Source organism: Nipponia nippon, unplaced genomic scaffold, assembly GCF_047370975.1.
Source record: "Nipponia nippon isolate SJK-2023a ecotype South Korea unplaced genomic scaffold, ASM4737097v1 scaffold_1, whole genome shotgun sequence".
Taxonomy (NCBI): Eukaryota; Metazoa; Chordata; class Aves; order Pelecaniformes; family Threskiornithidae; genus Nipponia; species Nipponia nippon.
The window spans coordinates 43,339,704-43,362,557 of record NW_028262290.1 but is presented as its reverse complement, the minus strand read 5'-3'; the positions used below and the strand labels follow the sequence as shown (position 1 = coordinate 43,362,557).

Genomic DNA, 22,854 nt, shown 5'->3' with positions numbered 1-22,854 from the left:
CTTCACTAAAATAGTTATGAAATCTGCAGAGCTACAATTAAAGCCTTAGTCAAGGCAAATTACCAAGAGTCTGACTCAGGAAGGGTGTCTGCACTGCCTGCCTTTTCAATTCATCAAAAGAAATGCAAGCAGCACGTTGCCACAAGCCACAGAGTCACAAGTATGTCTTGCCATCTGAGTCCTGACAACTTCAGAGAAAAAAGATATCAAGGCTTTTTTTTTTTTTTCTTTTATTGATGGATTTCATCAAATCATTCTCATTCAAAGACATACAGCAAATACCTGTTCTTGTTGAGTGAAAATGGAGAAAGGAATACAAAAGGTTGTCAGGAGCATCATTACCCAGCAGGTACTTATGTAAGAATGCATTTCTCAATTCAGCTTTATCTTTGTGAGACAATGAAGTACCTCTTCACAGAAATTATCTTAATAATTTTGCTAAAGTTAGCATTTTAACTGCAGGGCAGGATTAGGTAGGAAATCACATTGTGTAATTAAAGAAAAAATACCTTATAAATGACAAAGACTAATAAGAACAGCACAGAGACATCTCCTGGGTTAAATACTGCTGTACTTCCTCTCCTATCATACAGCTAAGGGTTTTTATCACAGTACATACATGTGCTTTCGATAAACTGTCAGATCCCCACTATCATCCACAGAGGCAGCTCAAGCCCTCAGCCTCAGAAGGTTTTTGAGACAGCATCAAACTAACAACAGAGCCACTTGTGTGCGGTAATGAGCTGGCACGAACGGGCTCTGTTCCAACAAAGTACAAAAGCACAACTGCTTCTGGCTCTGCCTGCGCTCTCGCTCCTGGGACAGGGTTGAAGATGAAGAGGCAGCCGCTGGCTCCGGCCAGGCACAGCCTGGCCCAGCTGTGCACGCTGCGTTTGGCCACATCGGGCCCACGCTGACCCCAGCAAAGACACTGCACCGCTCCCCAGAGCTTTGAAAGTTAATTAGCTTACATGCACTAGAGTGTGAATACATGTCCCCAGCTGCTGCTAGGAACTACATCCAAAATCCTAAGCCTCCCAGATCACAGAGAAGTACACTGTGGTCACCAGTAACATCTCTGGTACTGCTGCAGCGATGCTCCCCCAGCATCAACAGTCGTTCCCATATTACCTAGGAGTCACCATTTTCCTTCTATTGTCAGAAGTTCTTCCAAATAAAATTGACTTAACTGCATTTTATCATTCTCATTGCCACGATATTGAAATATTTCACAGTTGGTATGTTTTCATCTTTTCCACACCTCATAGGAAAGAACCACTTATCCAATTTTAGAGTCGGGAAAGTGAGACTTAATTCTTTTGTGCTGAAAAAGCATGAGGAATAGAAATAAAAAGAAAGAGGAAGGGGACAAAAAGGAAAAAAATTATCAAGTGAATAAACATTGGTTGTAAAAAACTTTTTCCACTAGATGAGGCTCCTGTTTCCACACTGTATCATTAGAGGATTCAAATGTATCAGACCTAAACCATACAGTACTATGGAACATCAAGGATTTTGAAACACAACAAAGTACGGCGTGTGTGTACTTACAATGAATTTGTTCGGATTCCGAACCAAACAAATTTCGTTGGTTTAATGCAATCAGTATATTCTATAGATATGCAAATCTTACTAAAGTGTGTTATTTATAATTTCCATTATCTTAAACAGAAAAAAAAAATCATTGCTGCATCCATTAAGACTTCTATAAGCTGAAAGTCCATACAGCTCAGTTTTGAACTATCAATAATATTGAGCATTTAATGCACTATTATAACATATAGAAAAAATTTAATTTTATGTACTAAAGCAATAGTTTGTACAAAGAGCAGCAATCACAAATATACTGTGCTATTTCACATGTAATCATAATCAGGTATTTGACTGTTGCTGCACACTCTGATTTTACTTATTTTGATGTTTTGTAGGGAGAGTATAGACGTTATATGTTATCTAAGTAAGTTCTACCTCAAGGGCATGCATCAGAATAACACGTGAACTAAGCTAACTGAATTCTACCCAACTAAATTCTATCTCCATTCTGAGGCAGAACTACCTGAATCACTAAACGCGGTAAAAGTTATATTCATACTTTGTTTCAGGTTTAAAAACAACAACAAAAAACCAACCAAACGAACAAAAAAAAAACCGGCTCACATCCCCCACCCGCTCCAGAAGTTTGCCCGCACAACCCCGGCCACCCTGCCGAAGCAGGATTAGGGTTCCTCGATCACACGTTTCGCTGGCGCACCCCCCGTCGAACACCAGCTTTCACGCTGGAAAGCGAAACCAGCCCCTCCAAAGGAGACCACCCCTGCGGGCACCCTCCTCCAGCTGACCGGGCTTCCCAAATCACCTCACGCACAACTCCCGAGCGAGCCCAATATCGCGATCGTAACGAACGGGGAGCGGAGGGAGACACCGCTGGGAGCCAGGGCCGGTGCCCGGGCAGGAACCTCCCTCCCCTCGGCCCGACGCCGCGCCGGAGCGGGGCGGGGGGGAGGCTCCGCTCCCTGCCGGCCGGGAGCAACCCGCCGGCGAGGCGGGCCGGCTGACAGGGCGAGGGCCCCCCCGCAGCGGGCGGGCCGCGCCGGCCGGCGGCTCCACGTCCTTTGGTGGCGAGGCGGCGCGGGGGAGGGGGGGCCGCCGAAGAAGGCGCCAAGGCCGCCAGGCAGCGGCGGGAGAACCGGAGGCGGGCGAAGGGCCCCCGGCCGGGCCGCGGGAAGAGGGGTGGCCCCGGGCCCGCTGGAAGGAGGGAGCGCGGGGCCGGTACCGAGCCGCCTCCCGTCCCGTCCCGTCCCGCCCCCGCTCACCGCGTTCTTCTTCTGCACCATCTTGTCCATCTTCTTGGCGATGCGGATGATCTCGTCCTCCGTGGTCATGGCTGCGGCGGCCCGAGCGGGGCCCGGCGCGGCGCGTGGGAGCTGAAGCCCGCGAAGCAGAACCCCCCCCCCCCCCTTCCCCTCACCTCCCCTCGGGGCGCGGGAAGCGGCCGGGGCGCCCGCCGAGCTCTGCGGGCCGGGCAGGAGCGGAGCCAGGCCGCGGCGCAGCGCCCCGACCCAGCAGCCAGAGCGGCGGCGCCAGGCAGCGCGCGTCGAGCGCCGGCCGCAGGAGCCAGGCAGCGCTGCCGCAGGCCGAGACCAGGGGCGGGCGGGGGCGGGGCTGCAGGGGCGAGTCTCGGTCTCCCGTCGCCCGCCAAAAAGCCCCAAACTCAACAGAAGCACAGTTAAATGCTCTGACCTCTTACAGTGCATGGTTTCATTCCATGTGCATCGTTACAGTTCAGGTTTCATTCCATTTTGTCTAGCTGCAGGAACCTAATACCGGTAATAATCAACTCGGGTTAAGACAAGACGCTAAGCAAGCGCTGCCAGCCGGTCCCAGCGTGCTGTCCCGCGCGTACAACCGCAACGCGCTGCAAAACGTGCCACCGGTAACCGGCTTCCTACGCTCAAGCTTTTCTTCAGCTGTCAGGAGGCGAGGAATTACAGCAGACACTTTTGTTCGCTTCAAGGGGATGGAAAAATCCCCTCTTCCCTGTAACGGCAAAGGGTTTTCTTAGTGTCTGTCCCCGAAGAGTCACTTTTGTACAAAACGGAGTGAGGATTTCAAATTGCAATTCGGGATTTACAAGTTCAGAGTCATTACGGGACAACTGGAGATAAACTTTTGCAATCCCCCCCGCCCATGGCAGGGGGATGGACTAGATGACCTTTAAAGGTCCCTTCCATCCCAAAGCATTCTATGATTCTGTGGACTTTCGCGTTGGCCAAGTATCACACTGTAATGTGCTACGGTGCTTCGAAGTCTCAAGACTAGTCTAAATCTTGTATATGTTCTAGTGGGACGTATCACATTTATAAAGTTCGAGAAATTTGTATTATGTACCATCAGTGAAATTCTGTTCATCAGTTGAGTTACATGCCTTGTTACTGTGATTTGTTTTTGAAAAGGACAGGATCATTGAATCATTTTTGCTGTAAAATTAAAGTGTTTACTTCAAGAAAAGGGTAAGCATATCTGAAGGTTACAGAAGGATTGCGTGAAGATAATCCCCTACTAAGATGCAGGAGGGTGCTTATACATCCTTCGGGAATCTATTATTAGTAAGCGGTCGAATGCTGTGGATGCCCGAGTTGTAAACTGAGGACTGCAAAATACATAGATTTTGGAGAAGAGGTAAGATAGGCCTTTTCCTTGAAATGACGCTCAAGGAAGCGACGACAGCAAGAACTGCCACTGCACTTATGCGTCAGGTACTTTGCAGCAAGACTGTCTTGTGTTTTGAAGCCGTACAGAGACGGGTGGTTCTCAGGCACTTCTACATCGTGCTCAATGCGCACAACGGTCGCAGCATCTGCCAGCTGAAAGGCCTGCACATACACAGACATATTAAAAGCAGTTAAAATTATTTGGGAGCTAGATAGGATCTTCCCACAGGTTAGATCTGGACTATGAACTGGACAAGCATACAGAAATTTTGTCTGCAGCTTTTTTGTTCGTTCTGCCCAAAGGGGAAAAAAAAAAAAAAGACCAAACTAAACACAACAAAGGAACGATTCCTTAAGGAAAAGGATACCTTGTTTTTCAGTGACAGATTTTGGGGAGAAATAAAAAAATAGCAGTGCTCACCACAACATTTATGGGACTGTACAGTTCAGGTTTCATTCCGTTTTGTCTAGCTGCAGTAACCTAATACCTGTAATAATCAACTCAGGTTAAATAACATGCTAACCTCAATTGAAATTTATCATTTTTCCCCACAACCACATCAATGACAAAAGCAGTACACGGTGTGTCAGCAGCTGAGAGCTATTGCTACACTGTATGGTAAATAAGCTTGTACGTGTTCTACAGTAGGTGCAAGTCAGGTCAGGGATAATGCTATCAGAAAGCTAGAAATCCCAAATCAGTCCCTATGGTTAGTTTGAACACATTTAACTTCCGAAATGAAGTCTTCCAGTATTAATTTCTTTAAAAAACACAATTCAACACCTTCTTCATTAGAAATGCATGGAAAGAGTTAAAAAATGCAGATGAAATCTATTAACATCCAAAATGTATCAGGTAAAGAAATTTTGATTGTAAATTAAATGCTATACAGCACTTTCAAAAGGCCTGCTGCAGGACAGTAAGGGGAACGCAGGTCACGCTTGTTTAACATCTGAAATAATAAAAGTAGCATCAGATAAATATTTCAGTAGGGAAATCAAAGACTAACCAGTTGCTAATGCATATCCTTTTTTGCAAATGGATGCATTAAAAGAAAACAAAATACAGCTCACATTATTTGTACTGCATGCTACAATATCAGAATGATACCCAATTAACTGAACCAGTACTAACCAGATTCTGTCTATTAGCTGCTCCATCATCCTCAGGACAGCAATTCTTTGTTGCAAAGAAATACACAGCACTCCACGGTTGTTCTCTCTTAGCTGGTTCTAAACCAAGCAGCTTTGTACAGCATCAATCTCTTCTATAACATGCCATTGTAAGTCCAAAGAACAGTAGGAGACGGGAAAAAAGACCAAACAAAAGTTAAACTATGCAACCTCTTCCTTTCTGTTCAGCTTCTTTCTCCTAAATAAACCCATTGGAAAGCAGAAATAACACACTATTTGTTGCACTGCGTTTACCCGTTACAGCATATTCTCACCGTTGTTTTGCAACATTTTCTAAACGGTATCATACACCTGCTGCTGCAAAGAATCAGCATCTAACTCACCAGAGCCTGTGCTTTGCTGGACCATGGGACCTTCCACATTACTAAGACTTAGTAAGCAGAGATGACTCTCCTAAGCCGATGCACATATAAAATGTTGTAGGTTTTTACTAACTAGTCTCCTTTGTTATGAGACACAGTAGGGGGGGGCAGGAAACAGTAGCACACACCAAATTTGTAGTGAAGGACCTCTGAACTCCTATCAAGGCACTTAAAATATTCCATTTTCAGGACTAACATTCTGTATGGAAAAAGCTCCTCTAATCAAGTGTTAACACAACTATGCAAAATATCAAATTCACAGCATTCCAAAAGGTTTTATGTAGGCATGGGTTATACCCATTATGCCTCTCCTCTTTATTTGAGCCCTCAGTGTAACGACTTAGGTCTACCAAAACACAATTTCAATTGGTCTGAATCAGCCAACTGATCCCCGACCTCTGCAGGGGAAGAAGAGACAGGTCCAACCATAAATACATGAGAGGAGCTGTAGCAAACGGAACTTCTGACTCCTCTTAATGGCAAGATTTTCCTCAAAAATTTCTGAAACAGTAATGCATCTTGATTAGTTGTCTCTATTGTTCTTCAACAGATAGGGTTTTTTTAATTTCCTCAGACTAGCTCTAGATTATAATGGTATGGCCTGAAGTTACACCAAGTATCATTTTCAAATACTGGCGTTTGCAGTATGTTGTTAAGTTCATTTTCAAAAGGTCATCACTTTTTTTTTTTCAACTTAGGAGCAGTAACTGGAGGCAGCTGAACATGAAAAATAAAAAATATTTAAGAAAAAAAATTTTAAGGTCATTATTAGACTGTCACTTAGATAAGACATGTTCTCTATTCTGGGGCAACCTCTACTTATTTTTTTGTACATAGACTGAAAAACCCTTTAAAGATCCCCCAAAATAATGTAAAATACTATGACATAGCTACCAAATGATTTCAAGTAGAAGCTACTGTAAAAGTTTGCTTGTATTCACAACAGAGAACATTCAAACTCCAACTTTTAGACTCCATCTGCTCCATCTGTTAACGCAGACAAGTAGCCTTTTAAAAAAAGAATGCTGAATGACCCCTGAGGGAAGTCTACCTTCTCTACACAGAGAAGCTAAACCTCCCACTTAGATGCCTGAAGCAAGGTTCACTACACCTCAGCAAACTGGCTAGAAGTTATACAAGTTTTGCAGAGAAAAAGGAGGCAATGGGTTGCTCTTTTCTAGTAATTGGAACCAAGAGAAAACCATTAGCTACTGATTCACTTTGTGGATGTCCATTAAATTATAGAAGTACTTCGTTTAAATCCCCTTTAATCAGCTACATCAAAGGCACTTGTTTCACTCAAAGAGAATTAATAAACCTGTTATCCCAAAGGCAAACGGTGGTAACATGAGAGTGGCAAGCAATGAAAACCAAAAGAAAAAAAGGAAAAAATAATTTACAGCTATTATTCTTCAAAGAATCCCATTTCCAAGTTAATGAACAGACATTCTGAAAACTACTTGAGAGTCTCCTTCACTTACACCAGTGGTCTCATACTGTATTTGATAAAGTTTAGTACAATAGTACACTGTAATTTTTTACTATGCTAATTTTAGGCAACATTTCTCCTCACGGTTATCTCCTCAGGGATGCCAGAGCTGAAAGTAAATAGAAACTGGAGATGACTCAAGAAGTTTTTCATAAAATGTAAACTGACAAATTACCCTGTATAGTATTGCATCTTTATTGTTACTAGCTATTCTTATACCCTTACGTTGCCACAATATATTCGCATCCAGCACTGCATCTGACATGCATTTCCACACATTCATGAACTTCCTAACTGTGCTCCACACTGACTTTTAGACATCACAGTCTATGGAGACAAGCAGCCTTTTAGTTGCTTTAAACTGCCTGAGGGGGAAGGTCTACCTTTACTACATGTACACCCCATTCCCTCTCAAGTCTCTTCAGCATCTCTTCCCAGGTAATCTCAAGTTTTCTCTAGGCTGCCCCACACAATCTATACCACTGATCAGCCTCAAGTATTACAGTTAACCTAAAGACCACACGTAACCCCTGACCTGAAAACTGCTTCTTTAACAAATATGTTAAGTGGTATGTATGCTATGCCTAATATAACTTCAAAGGCTCCCCGACACCGCAGAACCCCCACAGAAAGGTGCAGCAATACAGTGAGAAGACTTTGGCTCTTTAGTGTCCTAGAATAAGGCTACTAGAAAATATTTTCATTTCCTCTACCTTTCAAAATTACTGCAAATTCCAAGAAAACAAGTTAAAATAAAATTAACCCAGAATATGAAAAAAAAAAATAAAATCGTGCTCAGCATTTTCTCAACATGGTAGCAAAACATAAATTGGTGATTTTTTTTTTTTCTTTTCAGTAACTACCAATCATCATTCTTTTGCAGTATAGCATCATGCATACGTTACCATGCAATACATTTGCAAGAAGCCTCTAAAGTGCTTGTTTCACAGGACATGAAAGCTCCACTTCTTTCAGGTAAGTATGGAAAAAGTCTAACTTTCCCAAACACTTACTGAAATTTATTTCACAATGATAAAAATGGAAAGATTTTACGTTTTCCCTACTACAGAAATAATTTCCAAAGTTAAGATTTATCATCGTAAATAAAACGAGCAAACTAAGTAGATTACATCTTAGATGTTTATATTAAATATAAATGGCTTATACTTCATAACACAAAGTGTTCAGTATTTCTGTATAAAATTTAAGATACACAAGCCTTGTACATATGGCTTCATTAACATCTTATACAGTTTGTTCTCAGTCACATCCATCAACACAAATAGCACCCCTACATAAAAGATGCATTCTAATGATTTCAATGAAGTGCAGTATACTCCATTAGAGAGAACATGTTTTAATTAACAGTTCTTATACCGGTTACAGTGTACAGTACTTTTACCCATATACTGTGTTGTAATTATCCAAGATAGGAGGGAGACCAAACCATACAGCCCTCACCACAGTACAGACCCCAGTACAGGTTTACTTCAAGAACGCCTGGAAGATTTGGCTTGTAATACAAAATTCAACATGCGTGTTAAAAAGTGGGCAACATATTCCAACAAGAAGTCAGACTTCTGACTGCACAAAACTGCAGTCAAATTTAAGTACCATTTTGAAATTAAAAATGCATTAGGGAGTTAGATACCCATTGAAACAAACTGATCTGCAAGCAAGGTATTTTAGTATTGATGCTTTCATAGGTTTGACAGACATCATCCCCATTTGGAGAAAGTCTAACATTATAAAAAATAAACTTCATTATTGGTCAGTTGAGTACTGAGCTATCATTCAGCCTAAAAATACATGCAATTATGACAGCAATCCCAGCATCAAATCACGTCAGGTAGTGAAGGAGTTCAGCTACAAGATCATACACACGGCTTTCCAACTAGCTGGGAAGTTACAAAAGGCAGGAGCTCGAGATACACACTGTAACATGCGAGGAGACAGGATAGGCTTCAAATACGTCCTTGCAGTTTCCTCTAGCTTCTGGACTCTTTAACAACCCCCAACTACAACATGCTCAGATACCCCTGCAAAAAAAACAACTTGAGGGGAAGAATTCTGCCTAGAATACAGAAATTCAGAATAAGTCGCATTTACTTACATTTACTTTGGTAACACAGCTCTTTGTAGATAAAGCAAGCAGCAAAACAACAGTATGAAGAAAATCTTGTTACGATAGCTCAATATTTGAACAAAGTTAGTACATAAAGCATTTCTAGAAAAACATCTGAAAGCATCACGGAGACGACAGATGAAGGTGACTTGGATTAAAATGCTTAAGTACTAGAAACTGACCACAAGCTGTGAACACAGTTCACCAAACTGAAGAAAGTGTTATGAAGCTAATACAGAATAAAGCTAGGACTGATCTCATTTTAACATCTTAGAAATATTTTTTTAAACTCATTCTAACAGAAGAAAGAATATGTGAAATGAGCACACAGTCAATTAGAAGCTGAACAGCATTATCAAACAATTTACAAAGAGAACAAGAAAATAATAAAGGAAAAATTAGAAGCTTGTGCAGAAGTTTGGAAACATGCCAATATTCAGGGATTTATTTAGACAACAGGGGAATGAGGAGAAATCTAAAAACTAGGAGAAATAACATATAGTTTGCTTACCAAGTTTGCAATTCAGCAGGACTGCAAAATTAGCTAATGCAATTTGGGAATGACTCCAAGCTAGGACATATTGTTTTCTCAATAGAACTTTGGCACAACTGCAATAAGAATATTATGGTTTCTTCTGTGAACTAAATTAACTGAAAGACAAATTGGCAGATCTATAGAATAGAGTGACTCAGGGAAAAGACTAATTAAACTTCAAAGTTAATATACATGCCCTCCCAACCACACAGATGGAATATCTAGAAGTGTTTCAGTACCATTTAGAAAAAAACTCCTTTTCAATTCTACATATTAAGAGAAGTTTAACAACCCAGAGAAACTGGATTAGAAAAGAAAAAGGGCTTCCTAAAAATGAAGTGCAATACATACCAAAAAAAGCACGGAAAACTGAGAACCCACACTAGGTGAACAAGTCAGATTTCAGCCGTGCTAAAGAAGGGAGATAAAGGTCTAATTCCCCATTTATGCATTTGTACTGGCAGATGCGGTGGACACAAATCCATATACACTAAGAGGACCACTTGATTAAGCTGGGAGAGGAGACAGTATCTTAAATGCAGGTATGAAGCACAGTGCTGACACGACAGATGCATCCAAGATAGGAATATTCTTTGCTTGCAAACATAGTATAGAACATTGTTATGCAGCATATTATGTAGTAAAAACTGTAGTGTATTTTTTAAACATTCCTAGAGCGGTGACAGCCTCTGAACTCTACAGAAGAACAGCTGTTTCCAGATGTAAATTATGGCTCTTAACTGCAAAAAGCTCTGAGCGTGCATCGATTCTGTAACCCAGTGCGTTCTAGAATTTTAAGCTTCTGAAAGAAGAGACATTCTGTATCTTGTAGATTTTTTTTTTTTCCCCCGTAGCAGGTCTTCATATTCCTAGGCTATACTGATCTAGGGAAATGTAGAGTGATATATTTGAAAATAAAATTATTTGTTCTTTTTTAGAAAAAAAATCAAGTCTCAACATGCAGTAAAAGAAAGTATCAGATGGCATCAATTTAAAAGTTTAAGTAAGTTATATCCCAATTGCACTTATATTTCTATTATAAAAAAGAATTCAAATTTGTCAATGTCTATGTTACAGATGAGACTTCAACAATACACAAAACTACACAGCTGCGTTGTTTTCAGTTAGTTACTCCAAAGCAGACAGAAAAAACAAAACTATATGCTGGAATTGCTCATGTGAAGCATATCAACATTTCTACACAAATGAAAGCTACAAAGACTAAAGCACAAGATGAACATTCAGTATGAAAGCAGGAATTTTTAAATGAAAATCAAATTAATCCTATGCACTTCTTCAGAATTCTGTTCCAAGTCAGGATTTGATGTGAGTTTATAGTCATAAAAAAAAAAAAAAAAGACAATAAGCAACAAATGACGGTCTAACAAGGAATTAGTCCCTTTAGAATTTCCACAATGTCTACCTATATGAAAACAGTTAAAAATTGAGGTTGTTTAAATATAAGAAATACCTTCACTGACTTCTACCCATTCTAGAACAACCCTCCTTATGTGGAGTAGCAATTAACATTTAATATTTAAAGCTTTGTCCTTGGTTACATTTATTCTACCATCATATGCCCACTACATTACATGTTGTGTGCTTTATGCATCCATTACATAAAGGAAATGTTTTAATATGTTTTCAATGAGTATTAAGAGCAAATCATGTCTCAAGTAGAACTAAACTGGTCACATTTATGTTGCTTGCTTAAATTTAGTTTTTAATTACATGTACAAATAGTTTAAAATTCTGCAATCAAAAAAAATTAGACCTCTTAAAACAGTATGCTTAGGTTACATCTTGTCATTGTTACCTAGCTGCTTCATTCATGTAGTCCCACCAGTGGATGATTAATACTAAAAAGATGATCATTTCTTGTACATGTGTATTATTTAATCCTCATCCTAAGTATAAATTTGCAACACAGTAGTAACACTGCAGGTATAGAAGTAATGCTTCCTATCAGGCATATGAAAAGATTAACACTCTACCACAGTCGATGCTGGTGTACTTATATAGAAGGCTTCTCACATGTCATTTCACTCTACAGGAGGTAGATGTTTGTCTATGAACTGTTTTACATCCATCATCTCCTGTTTAAAGATAAAAGTATGTATTAGTTGAAGTTCCCTACTAATATATATTCAGCTACACTAACTCATGTTTTAACATTTCAGTTATAATGAGCAGCTGGGCTACAAATATTGAGTAATTAGTTCCTTGATAAAATCATACCACTTTGCACACAAGTCAAGGCTGATAACTCTTCAAGGCACTACACACTCAGAGGCTAAAATACAAGACAAAGCAAAGACTACTTTTTCTCTCCCTATGAAGTTGAGCTGGCAAGCTACATATTAATCATCAAGTGACCTGAACAGCACCAGGCTGAGCATGGCTAGGATTTGAATGTAACTAAGGCCGTAGCTTTGTGTATACTTTACTTTTGCAAGTTTTCACACAAACAGTGTGAAAATCCAGCAGCCTTCTAACCATTCAGTTTCACATTCATGATGCTTCCTCCCTTAAGGAAAAGCAATACAGCAAACTAGACTGGGAAACCAATCCATGTTAAGAATAATTAAAAAAAAAATTAAAATTAAATTAAGTCAATGTTGTAAGAAAGAGCACATATATTAATATAATTGTGTGACAACTCAATGCTATTACTGCCTAAATGCAATACAACTGTGTACATGTCCCAGAGAGGCTGTCCAAGGGTACAGTTCCCACAAGATGCAGCAATCCAAATTAACAAAGTTACTACTGCTGACAAATGGCAGACTTGTTCCTTGCCTCCTCTTCTGTTTCTTGCTCCTACAATTTACTTTGTGTGAGTTCTGATGCTTCAACTCACTACAGCTGCAAAAACTGAAGCCAGCAGCTTTTGCCATTTTAGCAAGTTCAAATGGTTCAAAGAAGTTCCTGATCAGCTCCAGAGCTGGTGCAAGAAGGAAGAGAGGGCCACAAGGCCATGAGCAGAGGGAACTAGTCCATCCCTTTCTGGCAGCAGCAAGCCATTACACCAGCTCAGCTGCCTGCTGAGCCAGAAACACAAATATAGGTCCTGAGGCTGCCTCTTCCATAGCATCAACCCTCCCTCTCCATTCCTTTGATGTCTCCATCCATAGAATTAACAAGATTCTTCTCTCCAAAATACCAAGTTGTATTTATGCTGTGAGCATCTGCCTTCCAATTCAGTGATTTTTTTTTTCTTTTTGGTAAGCAAATAATAAAAATTAGGGGCAGGGGGGAAGAGTATTTTACAGCCGAACTAGCTTAGTCCCAAAAATACAATCTTATGACGAAGTTCCCACTAGTCATACAAACTTTTGCCTTGGATGCTTTTTCAGCCAGGCATTCAGTTACTCACTAAAATAAGTCAGTAGCAACAAGCACTTATTAAAAAACAAAACAAACAAAACAAAAAACCCTGCCCACCCAATACATATTTGTTTTGAGAGGGGGAAAAAAATTAACCATACCCAGCTAAAACATTGTATATTAAGAAAATTACCTCAATACATGAGCTATGCATCATGCCAGAGTAAGTCCTGAAGGTTACATTGGCTGGATTTATCATACTCTTTAGCTTCTCAACAGTGAGAGAACCGAACATTAAAGGAACCAACGGATCACAGTCCCCATGGCACTGAAGAACAGCGATCTCCTTGTTGACACCACTGATAGGGCCCTGTGAGGGGTAGAATTAGAGGGGAGAAGAGAAGAAAGAGACAGTAAGTGGAGGTAAGGCTAACATCTTTGAGATAAAATAACCCCATGGCACTATGCCCTGTGGCATGACAAAGAAGTTGAATTCTGAAGGAAAAAAACCACAATGCATAGTCTGCAAGTTCCTTATGAAGTAAGTTCTGTGCCCGACAACACATTAAGTTCAAAAACCTGCAAATAAAATTTTGGCACTAATTTTAGAACAGAAGAACATATTTCTGGCCAAGTAAAAAAACGTGATGATTTGTTTAAATACCTAGTCTCTACTAAGATAGTGCCTTGCAGGTGGAACAAACAGCAAATAGAAAATTCCTCTTCAGGGAAAACTTGCTGTGTCCTTTAAGTTTCCCAGGAATGTAATTTTAAGCAGAGATAGCTACTGAGTATTTCCTCATTTTCCCTACTTGCCAAACTCTAGAATTCCAGGGCCCGATTTTTAAAATTTCTGAGTTATCAAACAACTGTCAATATTCAGTAATAACAATGGCCACTAATTCATGCACAAGATACAATCTCCAGATATATTCATTCCCCAAGTGCAAATTAGCTTAGGAAAGAAACATAAGTACCTGAGGAAAAGAAGCCCGTAGAGGAAGCCAACAGCTGAGGGCTACAACACCTGCTAATTTTTGTTGTGTGGTAAGAGCTGTATACAGTGATAAAGCACCTCCCTAAGATAAAGAGATAGAAATATTAGAATGGTGATGGTAATGTTCCTTTTAATGCTTGTTTCAAGATCTCTGGTTTCTCCTTTACAGGTCTTTTTCTATTCCAATCTATTCTTCCTTAGAACCAATACTAAAACCAGTATTCCTGTACAACATTTATTTTGTTTTTTCCTTTCTTCCAAGTCCGTGTGATCAATTCAGAAGTAAAACAGCAAATTTACTGTAGCAAACAGCTGGGGGGAAAAAAAACAAAACCCAAAACATGAAATAAAGCACTATCAGTCATGATAGCATTATCACTACTTTAATATTTTCATTTATTTGCATGCAGACTGGGGAGTTGGTGTATGGACCAATTAATCTATTAATCTACCTACCACAGATGTCTTACAAGATGAGAGGAAGAATTTCCCAAATAAATCCAGACCACCAAGTATCTACCAAATTAAATTAAATTAAAAATACTAGCAAGATTTTCAAGCAAAGCGACATAAGTTACATGCATAAAGACTTTAAGCAGACTATTAACTTTTAGTACCTTTTCTCCATGTGCATGTTGATTTTCCAGTGAATAGTAATTATTTGCATAAAACTAAAAAACTTCATTTGTTAAGGCAAAGGAAAATTGACACTTTACAATTTTAGAAGCATCCAACATCAGCTCTTTTCAATTCCATTGTCTAGATTTCCCATGTTAGGAAAGCTAGGTTACTTCTCTAGAAAAAGACACAGTTCTTTCCAATCATACCTTACCTGAGAAAAGCCTCCCAGAATAATTCTATGAGAAGGAATTCCATTTTTTACTTCTTGATCTATCAGTGCTTTAACTGCAACATAAATAAAGGCCAGTAGTTAAAAACCACTCCATTCTGTAGAAAGTCTAGAAGAGGAATGATGTCAACAGAAAGCTAATGAAAGGAAAATCTAGTATGTCATTAAAAAGTATCAAAAGATCTAGAGCATAATCAGAAATTCCAGTGCCACTGTACCATTTCCAAGGAGAAAAACATGCAAGTAAGTCTCGCAAAAGCCCCACTGCCAGGAAGATGGTATCCTCTTCTAACTATCCAGTATCACAGCTGAATGCTCATACAGCTCTAACCTGCTGTGCTACCAAGAAGCTCTTAAAAAAAATAAAGTATACTGGTTCCCATGTACATTTCATATTTGAGAGTATTAAGTGTTTGTACTGGTGAATTACTCTACCTACTCATGAAGTTTAAAAAAAAAAACAAAAACAGAAAACAAACTATGCACTTAGCTAAACTTTGATCAGCAGTAACACTATATATATATATTGCTTTCCCTAACAATTTTGTCTCTAGAAAATCTGTTTCAGACTGATAATTCATTTTTAAGAATACACGGAAGTACTTTTAAGCCATAAAAAGTATTCCTAAGCATACCATTCTCCGCTGCCTGCTTGATCCCAGCTTCATCTTCCTGTGAATCTGGAGAAAGTCCAATGATATCAAACCTTACAAAAATATCAACAAGAGAATTACTCATTAGAGCATCCATTTCACTTCCTTAAAACACAAATAATAAAATTGGGATATTTTCCAGATAAAAATGTTAGCTGACATGTTACTCAGTACCAACCATCCATAGCTTACAAGAAATAGTGGGCAATCTGTGAACGTGGCTAAAAAGCTAGATCTAGTCAACAGAGTTGTTCTGAGTTTTGCTATCTTCTGTAAGTTACTACAGATTAAGCAGCTCAGTTTTGATATTTGCTCCAAAAATATCAGCAGGAATTTCAATTTATCAGTTGCATGTATAAAATTAAAATATTGTTTGAAGAAATACAGTAAAAACAAACACAAGTCACTTGAGAGAAAAAAAAGCATGAGGAGGACTGGTTTAAGACCACTGAAATCTACCATGTTTTTCTTGCTTTCTATTCCGAATGGATGTTTCAAAGAATAGTTTCTAGATATCCTACTGACCCACCAAATATTACTCACTAGTAGCAATAATGTTTCCACTGCAAGACTCTACTACTACTGACTATGAATTCACACACAATACAGATGACAGACTACACTTGTAAAATAAAGTAATTTTTTTATTGTAAGACATAGAGATTAGTCCTGAGGAACAACCATTACCATAGACACACAAGGAATTAGAGCATACTCATGAGAGCCCTTTCATAAGAACAGAACTCAGGCAAAAAGCTTTCTATACTTACATCTGATTAAAACTAGCCATTCAGGTTGTTCATGATTTTTAATTAAGAACAATGAGTTCAAACCCCTAGATATCTTTTGATTAGAATCATCTGCAACTGAACAAATACCTACCATGATGGCATAGCCATGTTCATGTTCAAAGAAACTGGCATAACTGGCCTAGAAATGAGAATGAACAACACTGACATAAGATACATACTGAAATTTAATAACGCAGATGCAGTTATGTCATGAAATTACATATCCCTAATTCCGTCTTACTTTTAAACCATAATTAACATTAGCTACTTTGTAGCATCTCTTCAAGAAATCTCTCTTGAAACTTGCCAGCCCAAACACATTTAATATTCACAGCTGAATTACCACGATTTGTGGAGAGCAAGCAAAACACTAATGGACTGCTTTATATAAATATGTGCGTGTGTTCATATACAGCATATACATATGAGATACAGATATAGAGAAATATACGTCACACACCCATGTACCTCATTTAGTTATTTCTAGGTAACAGTTAATTATCACAGTTCCATACACATGCTGAGTGGATGAAGGCACCTTACACAGCAGCATCAGCAAACCTAAGAAAGCGGCCAAATGCAGCATAGCGGCGGATAGGAGCCTGGCCACACATGCTTCTCTCAACAGCAGAATCTGCTTAAGCAGTGCCTGCCTTTATTGCAGGACTCATTCCCACCCTTATGCTGCTGCATGGCATCTTTTCAGACATACCAAGACAACTTCAATGGACCATGCCATGGATCAAATCTGGCTATAGTTTTAATCTGCTGAAATTGAGGAACTTAAGTTCTGCGGGGAAAGACCGAAAAGAGACAAAGGGCAAGCAAAAAGAACAGCAGATATTGCTAAGCTCTTTTTGAATGGCTCAGCAAAGCGTGGCCATGTGGTAAAATAAATACATAAATCACAGCCCAGTAATCAGTAATACACCAAACAAAACATTGCTTACTTATCTCCCTATCATCCCTGCTCCACGTCTCCCAAGACTGCTGGAGCAAAAGACAATCTGAATTTCGTGTTAAAATAAATTAAGATTATACTTAATTAGTTTTTCTATCATTAAGTAAATACTAGATAGATCTTAATGCTTTATTTACTGACTCCTGACGCTGCTCAGAAGTATTTCACTTCTCAAATTGCACAAAGACAGCTCAAATCACATTACTTGCTGAAAATATGAATAACCTGTGAATCTGTGAAACTTGCTGTAGGTAATAGGAAATTTCATCTACTATACATGCACCCGAGTTTAAGAAGTACATGTACCTACTACAGAGTATATTTAATGGTCAGTAAAATACAAAAAATTACTCCTTGTTAAGACTAGCTTTTAACAAATGACTGGGGGGGGGGGGGAAGGAACAAACAACTCAATCCAGTGAAAATATAGTCAAAACAATCTAACTTTGCACATAAAACTTTCCAAATATGTTTTCAGTCTGAATTAGTAACCAAAGCAAAATATTAATAAAAATGCAGTTTTGCCATAAAGTAAATCATACTGCTGTATGATTAATAACATATTAAATGTGTTATTTAAAATATAACATATAATTAAAAATAACAATATATTTATAGCACCAACATCATTTTAGAGTGGTTTTTTTATATAAAAACGAAATGCAGAGGCATCCAAATCCCATTTGACTTCATCATCTGTGCAAGTGTCTTAATAAGTAACTCCACAGAAAAATGCAAAACAAGAAAAGTTACAAACTTACGCGTGTGGGCAAATGTATTTTACATGGGGGCTTTTGATACCTGCAAGTGCTTCTGACCATCCATGCCTGTTAACAAAAAATATATTAGATGGCTTTTATGTTTTGGCTTAGCTCTTATTTCTATGTCAGTGCAACAGCACAGAGCAAGCGTGGAATATGCTGAATTAGATCAATATAAACACATTTCTAGCAAATTTTTACATCAACTGCAGCATGCCATGAATATAGTACTAAACTTAAAAGGTTTGTTCTGCCTCTGAATATTTGTTTCATATATACAGCCAGGGACACTTTATCTAATTTGACTATCATAGTTGCGGCACAGCTGCGAAGATACCACTTTGGCTCTAAGCAAAGCCTGCTCCGTATCAGGCTGGGTTTATTAACTTGGGTGCTACAACAAATGAACATAGGTATCCTGCTTCCAGACAGCTCTAGCCCAGAGGCTGCTTTGCTGCTCCTGTAGAGTTAAGGCAGCTTCTTTCACAGCCAACTTGCTTTTTCTGAACCAAATTACTTGATGTGGGAGAGTAGCGAAGTGACATCTAAGCTAACTCCACGTGGAGCCAACCTGATCAATCAGACCTATTAACTCTGGCTCAGCTCGAATGCTCTCAGATTCAGGCAGACCTTAACAACGCTCCAGACTGTAGGCAGTTTTTTAATCTCAAGCACATGCTGTATGAATGCACAGAACAACGTGAGATCTGCACAGCAGGTGAGTTATCAAGCTTCCTCCAAACCAGAAAACTGGAAAGCATAATTTAAATAAACAGCGCCAAAAGACTCACTCCAGGGCTTGTCTAGACATGAACCAAGCTGGACCCAAACCCGAACCTGTGCAGAACCACTGCCTGTGCCTGCACTTTGCTTTCCAGATAGTATCTGTATTTCCTGATTTTTCTCATTATTCAGTATTCCTAACTCATCCACTAAACTAGATACTGGAAAGTCGATTCTAAGCAGAAAACACCCATAACAAATTCATCAGTGACACAGCTGAACTAATCAGACCAACAGCAGACAAGCCACGAAAGCATGTTTGGTTCAGTTTTAATTTTAATACCGTCCTGAAAAGTTAAAATACGCTCCCTAAAGTTAAAGACGTTTCAAACACAGACAGCACAGACATCTGAAACACTGGCTGTGTATCTCAGCTTACTTCCTACCAATACTTTCATATCACCCACAATTTGTTAATGGTATATATTACTTGCATAATATACGCAGTATCAGAGAAAGCCAAATAAGAATCTAAAGGAGAAATACGGCTGAGAAAAACCTGTTAGGTAAGAATTTGGGGACTTTTTTTTAGCCAACTATAAAGATTAATTTGACAAATTTGGAAAGCAACATTCTATATACATTTACGCAGACTCTTTTAGAACAATCCTGTATGTTGTACCTTTTGTTCAGATTTTCACAAGTATGTACTAATCACTAAGTGCCATTTATATATATAGCTATATACATTTATAGCTAAGAGAGAAAAAGAACATAACCTTCGTTAGACACTTCTCAGAGTAAGAAAAATACAGTCGGTAAGCTGAAGTGAGCAATTTAAAAATTAATGTGAAGTAGAACAGGTCAGTTTAAACTGTGGGAAATGATAAAACTGTTAATCAGTTCTCTTCAGACAATTCTTTTTTGGGTCACTGCTATGGCTTTTTTGGAAAAAAGAATGGCAGTCTGTCAAAGGCAGTTTTAGCTACTCTGATCTGCAATAGACTAGAGGAACGAATACAGCTAAATCACCATATTTCCACAGAAGTGTTAGGACTTGTTAATGCATACATTCCAGTATGCTCAGTGCATCTGCAAGCTTGAGACTGGGTGTTAGCTTTGTCACCAAAATGGAAATACGACATTTGTATAAGGAACACAATTTATGTTAAAGAGCAAATCTCTGTGTTTTCTTCCCCTTGCCAAAACCAACATCAACCTGATTTGCAAGGACTCAAATTCCAAAGACTCAAAAGATTCTGCAATCACTTGCTGAACATTTGGTGCCAAGCTGCAGGAAGCACTGCTGCCTCAGCTGCGTCCTGCCAGCAGAAAGGAAGAGGGATAATGCAAACAAGGTGGTGTGTCAGCACTACAAATGAGAGCAAACATCTCCACTTGTAGAATAATGCCAAGTGCATGGACTTGACTCTTTTTAAGTGTCCAGGTTACGCAAGTCTCAATTTTGACAGCTGACTTTTTTTTTTTAGTTCTTCAGAAGTTTGTGTCTTAAACATTGCAAGTTTCAACCTAGAGGCAACATTCAAGTTCCAGGTAACAAAATCGGAGTTCTTAAAAAACTACTGTGTAATCTTGCCCATAAGGAAGCACACTAGACAAAGCACTCATGCTACTTATTTTCAGAATCTAAGTGCCAATTCCTTTAAAGTTTTCTACCAAAAAAAAGGTTTCAGCACACTCCTAACTTGTTAATTCAATGGCTTTAATGAATATATGCTTGTATCTTGGCACACACAAGCTTCAAATGGAAACATTACACCACACCTAGAATGCCTCCTAGAAATTCCCTATTCTTTCTATTTCTTTCAAACAGCTTCTTTCATTTATTTGTTTGTTTGGGGTTTTTTTGAGTCTGAAGACCATATTTCAGATAGAGAAATCTGTGGACTTTAGGTGACTACTTAGGAGTTTGCTTAGATAAATCAAGTAAGCCTGGATTTTAACGTAAGTGTGACATACTGAAGAAGAAACGATGGCCTAACTGCACCTACTGGCAAACCAGCAATCCACAAGTCCGGAAAAAAAGAGAACTCTTAAGTTTAGACAAGCACCAGGAACCCACTGTCAGGAAAATGAAAGATCTGAAACCCAGACTTCTTTTTCCATCAAGTTTGACCCAAGAACAAGAGAGGGATCACATTCAGACCAAATTAGGTAAGTGACTGAAAAGAGAGAACAAACAGTGTTTGAGGACTTATGCTGGGAAATTTTAAATAAATAGTGGTCATCTGTTTCATCTGTTGTTAGCCACTGCACTCAATTAAGGGCAAAATAGGAAGCTTAAGTAAATTTAAACTGCTCACAGCTTTAAAACATGCAGCTCTATATTTGAAACTGTATTAAGTATGCAATAGATCAGAATACACACCCGGTATCTCCCAATCCATGAAGAAAAATGACCTAAAGGAAAAAAAAACCACAACGTAGCACTGTAAGATCACTGAACCTTAAGCGCACCTCACCCACGCACTACAGACGCCCACGCAAGACCGCACACAGCTCGGAGCGCCACACGACTTTCTCGGAAGAAAACTCGGCTCGGTTCACTTCCCATCCCAGCGCTCCCCTCCCCGGCCTCCCCGCCGCCATCGGCGGGCGCACCCCGCCCTCGGCCGGCGCACGGCGCCGCGGGGCCCCGCCGACAGCGGTGACCTTCCCCCGCCCGCCGCTGACTCCAGCCGCGAAGGGAGCGGCACCCCGGTCCCGAGCCCGGCCCGGCTCTGGCAGGAAAGTTAACGGGAGAGACCTGTCAACCTGCCCGGGCCGGCCCGCCGCACCCCCTCACAGCGGGCGGGCGCCCGCTCTCGCCCGGGCCCGGCCTGACCGCGGCGTCGCCCCCAGGCCGCTGCGGCCGCCCCCCGCCCGGGGCTGAGGCCGCAGCGGAGAACAAAGCGGGGTGGGGGACCCCTGACCGCCGGCGCCTCCCCGCCGCTCGCCCCCCGCCCGCACTCACGGCAGCCGTCGCCTTCCTGGCGGCCGGGACGATGGCGGGGAGCGGCGCCGACATGTTGTTGCCGCACATACACCGTGCTGCGAGGCGGCCAGCGGGACACCGGCCAGGAGCGGGGAGGCGGGACGGGCGCCGGGCCAGGAGGGCGGGGGAAGGCGGGCGGCGGGGTGGGAGGGGCGCGGGCGGGCGGCGGCCGGGGGCGCTGCGGCAGCCGGCGGCGGGGGATCGGGCCTGGCCCCCGCCGCCCCCCGCCCCGCCCCGCCCCGCGGCCCGCCGCCGGGGAGCCTCCCCCGGCCCCGATTGGCTGCCGCCGGGGCGGCGGGACAGGTGGGCCCGGGGGCGCGCGGCGGAGGGCGGCCGTTGCCGCCCTGGGGCGGCGGCCTCTGAGGTACAAGATTAACGTGGCCTCCGCGGAGCCGGGGCGGCGACTCTTGATTCTTCCTTCAGCCTCGTACATGCCTCCCCGGGCCGGCCTGCTGCGTGCGAGAGGCGCGGGCGGCCTGAACTGCGGCCTGGGCGGGCGCTGCCGACCTCCAGGGTGTACCGGCGGCAGCGAACGCCGGCCCGGCACACCCCTCAGGGGAAGGCCGGCTGAGGCCTGGCGTACTGAGACGTGACAAGTGTGCGTACCCCGGTTAAAAGTCAGGCTCTGCAAAGTTGCTTCTGTCTTTGCGTTTCCGGTGGTTTCAAAGAGTTTGAACTTTCACCTGTAAAACTACCTTTCAAGTAGCCTGATGATACTGCCTGATGATATTGCACTTTCATAGTATAATTTGTACGTGTCTACGGTTTGAGTGCTTCCTGTGAAAATAATTCTTGGGCTGTATCAAGGCTTGGGGAAAAAGGGAAATTACAGTGTTCTTAATTAGGTAAATATGAAATAGTAAGTCATGGGAAAGAGGAA

At 41.0% G+C, this 22,854-nt stretch overlaps 2 protein-coding genes across 9 annotated transcripts in view; both read right to left on the bottom strand.

Annotated features, from left to right (window-relative positions):
- The window catches only part of TCEA1 (transcription elongation factor A1), a 28,589-nt gene extending 25,637 nt beyond the window's left edge, over positions 1-2,952 (bottom strand). Inside the window, exon 1 of the mRNA XM_087753328.1 lies at positions 2,814-2,952. Within this exon, the coding sequence (XP_087609454.1) occupies positions 2,814-2,882 (69 nt within the window). The 5' untranslated portion in view covers positions 2,883-2,952. The remainder of the gene's footprint in view (positions 1-2,813) is intronic.
- Positions 2,953-3,971: 1,019 nt separating this feature from the next.
- Positions 3,972-22,098, bottom strand: LYPLA1 (lysophospholipase 1). Of its 8 annotated transcripts, none has more exons than XR_015703770.1 (12): positions 21,954-22,098; positions 21,369-21,400; positions 18,297-18,322; positions 16,626-16,673; positions 15,726-15,796; positions 15,073-15,146; positions 14,221-14,322; positions 13,437-13,613; positions 11,951-12,012; positions 5,347-5,479; positions 4,633-4,699; positions 3,972-4,373 (listed from the first exon to the last, which is right to left on the bottom strand). XR_015703770.1 is itself a non-coding variant. In XM_087753274.1 (10 exons), the coding sequence occupies exons 3-9, from the start codon at positions 18,314-18,316 to the stop codon at positions 11,959-11,961; spliced, it is 546 nt and encodes a 181-aa protein (XP_087609400.1). In that variant the 5' UTR covers positions 18,317-18,322; positions 21,369-21,400; positions 21,954-22,098; the 3' UTR covers positions 8,383-10,800; positions 11,951-11,958. The 8 variants fall into 8 exon arrangements, 5 of the variants coding, with proteins under 5 accessions (XP_087609400.1, XP_087609426.1, XP_087609394.1 ...); XR_015703764.1 differs by having other exon boundaries at positions 11,911-12,012; positions 21,954-22,097; XR_015703760.1 differs by lacking the exons at positions 3,972-4,373; positions 4,633-4,699; positions 5,347-5,479 and adding an exon at positions 8,383-9,295 and having other exon boundaries at positions 9,893-12,012; positions 21,954-22,096.
- Between the last annotated feature and the right edge of the window lie 756 nt (positions 22,099-22,854).

What these genes read in the sequence shown, in the direction of transcription:
- LYPLA1 (XM_087753309.1), bottom strand. Translation starts at nt 22,022, where the DNA reads ATGTGCGGCAACAACATGTCGGCGCCGCTCCCCGCCATCGTCCCGGCC. An exon ending in AAATACATTTGCCCACACGC is followed by an intron (nt 16,674 to 18,256) that starts GTAAGTTTGTAA and finishes TCTCATTTCTAG; the next exon opens with GCCAGTTATGCCAGTTTCTT. An exon ending in CAAGCAGGCAGCGGAGAATG is followed by an intron (nt 15,147 to 15,725) that starts GTATGCTTAGGA and finishes TTTATGTTGCAG; the next exon opens with TTAAAGCACTGATAGATCAA.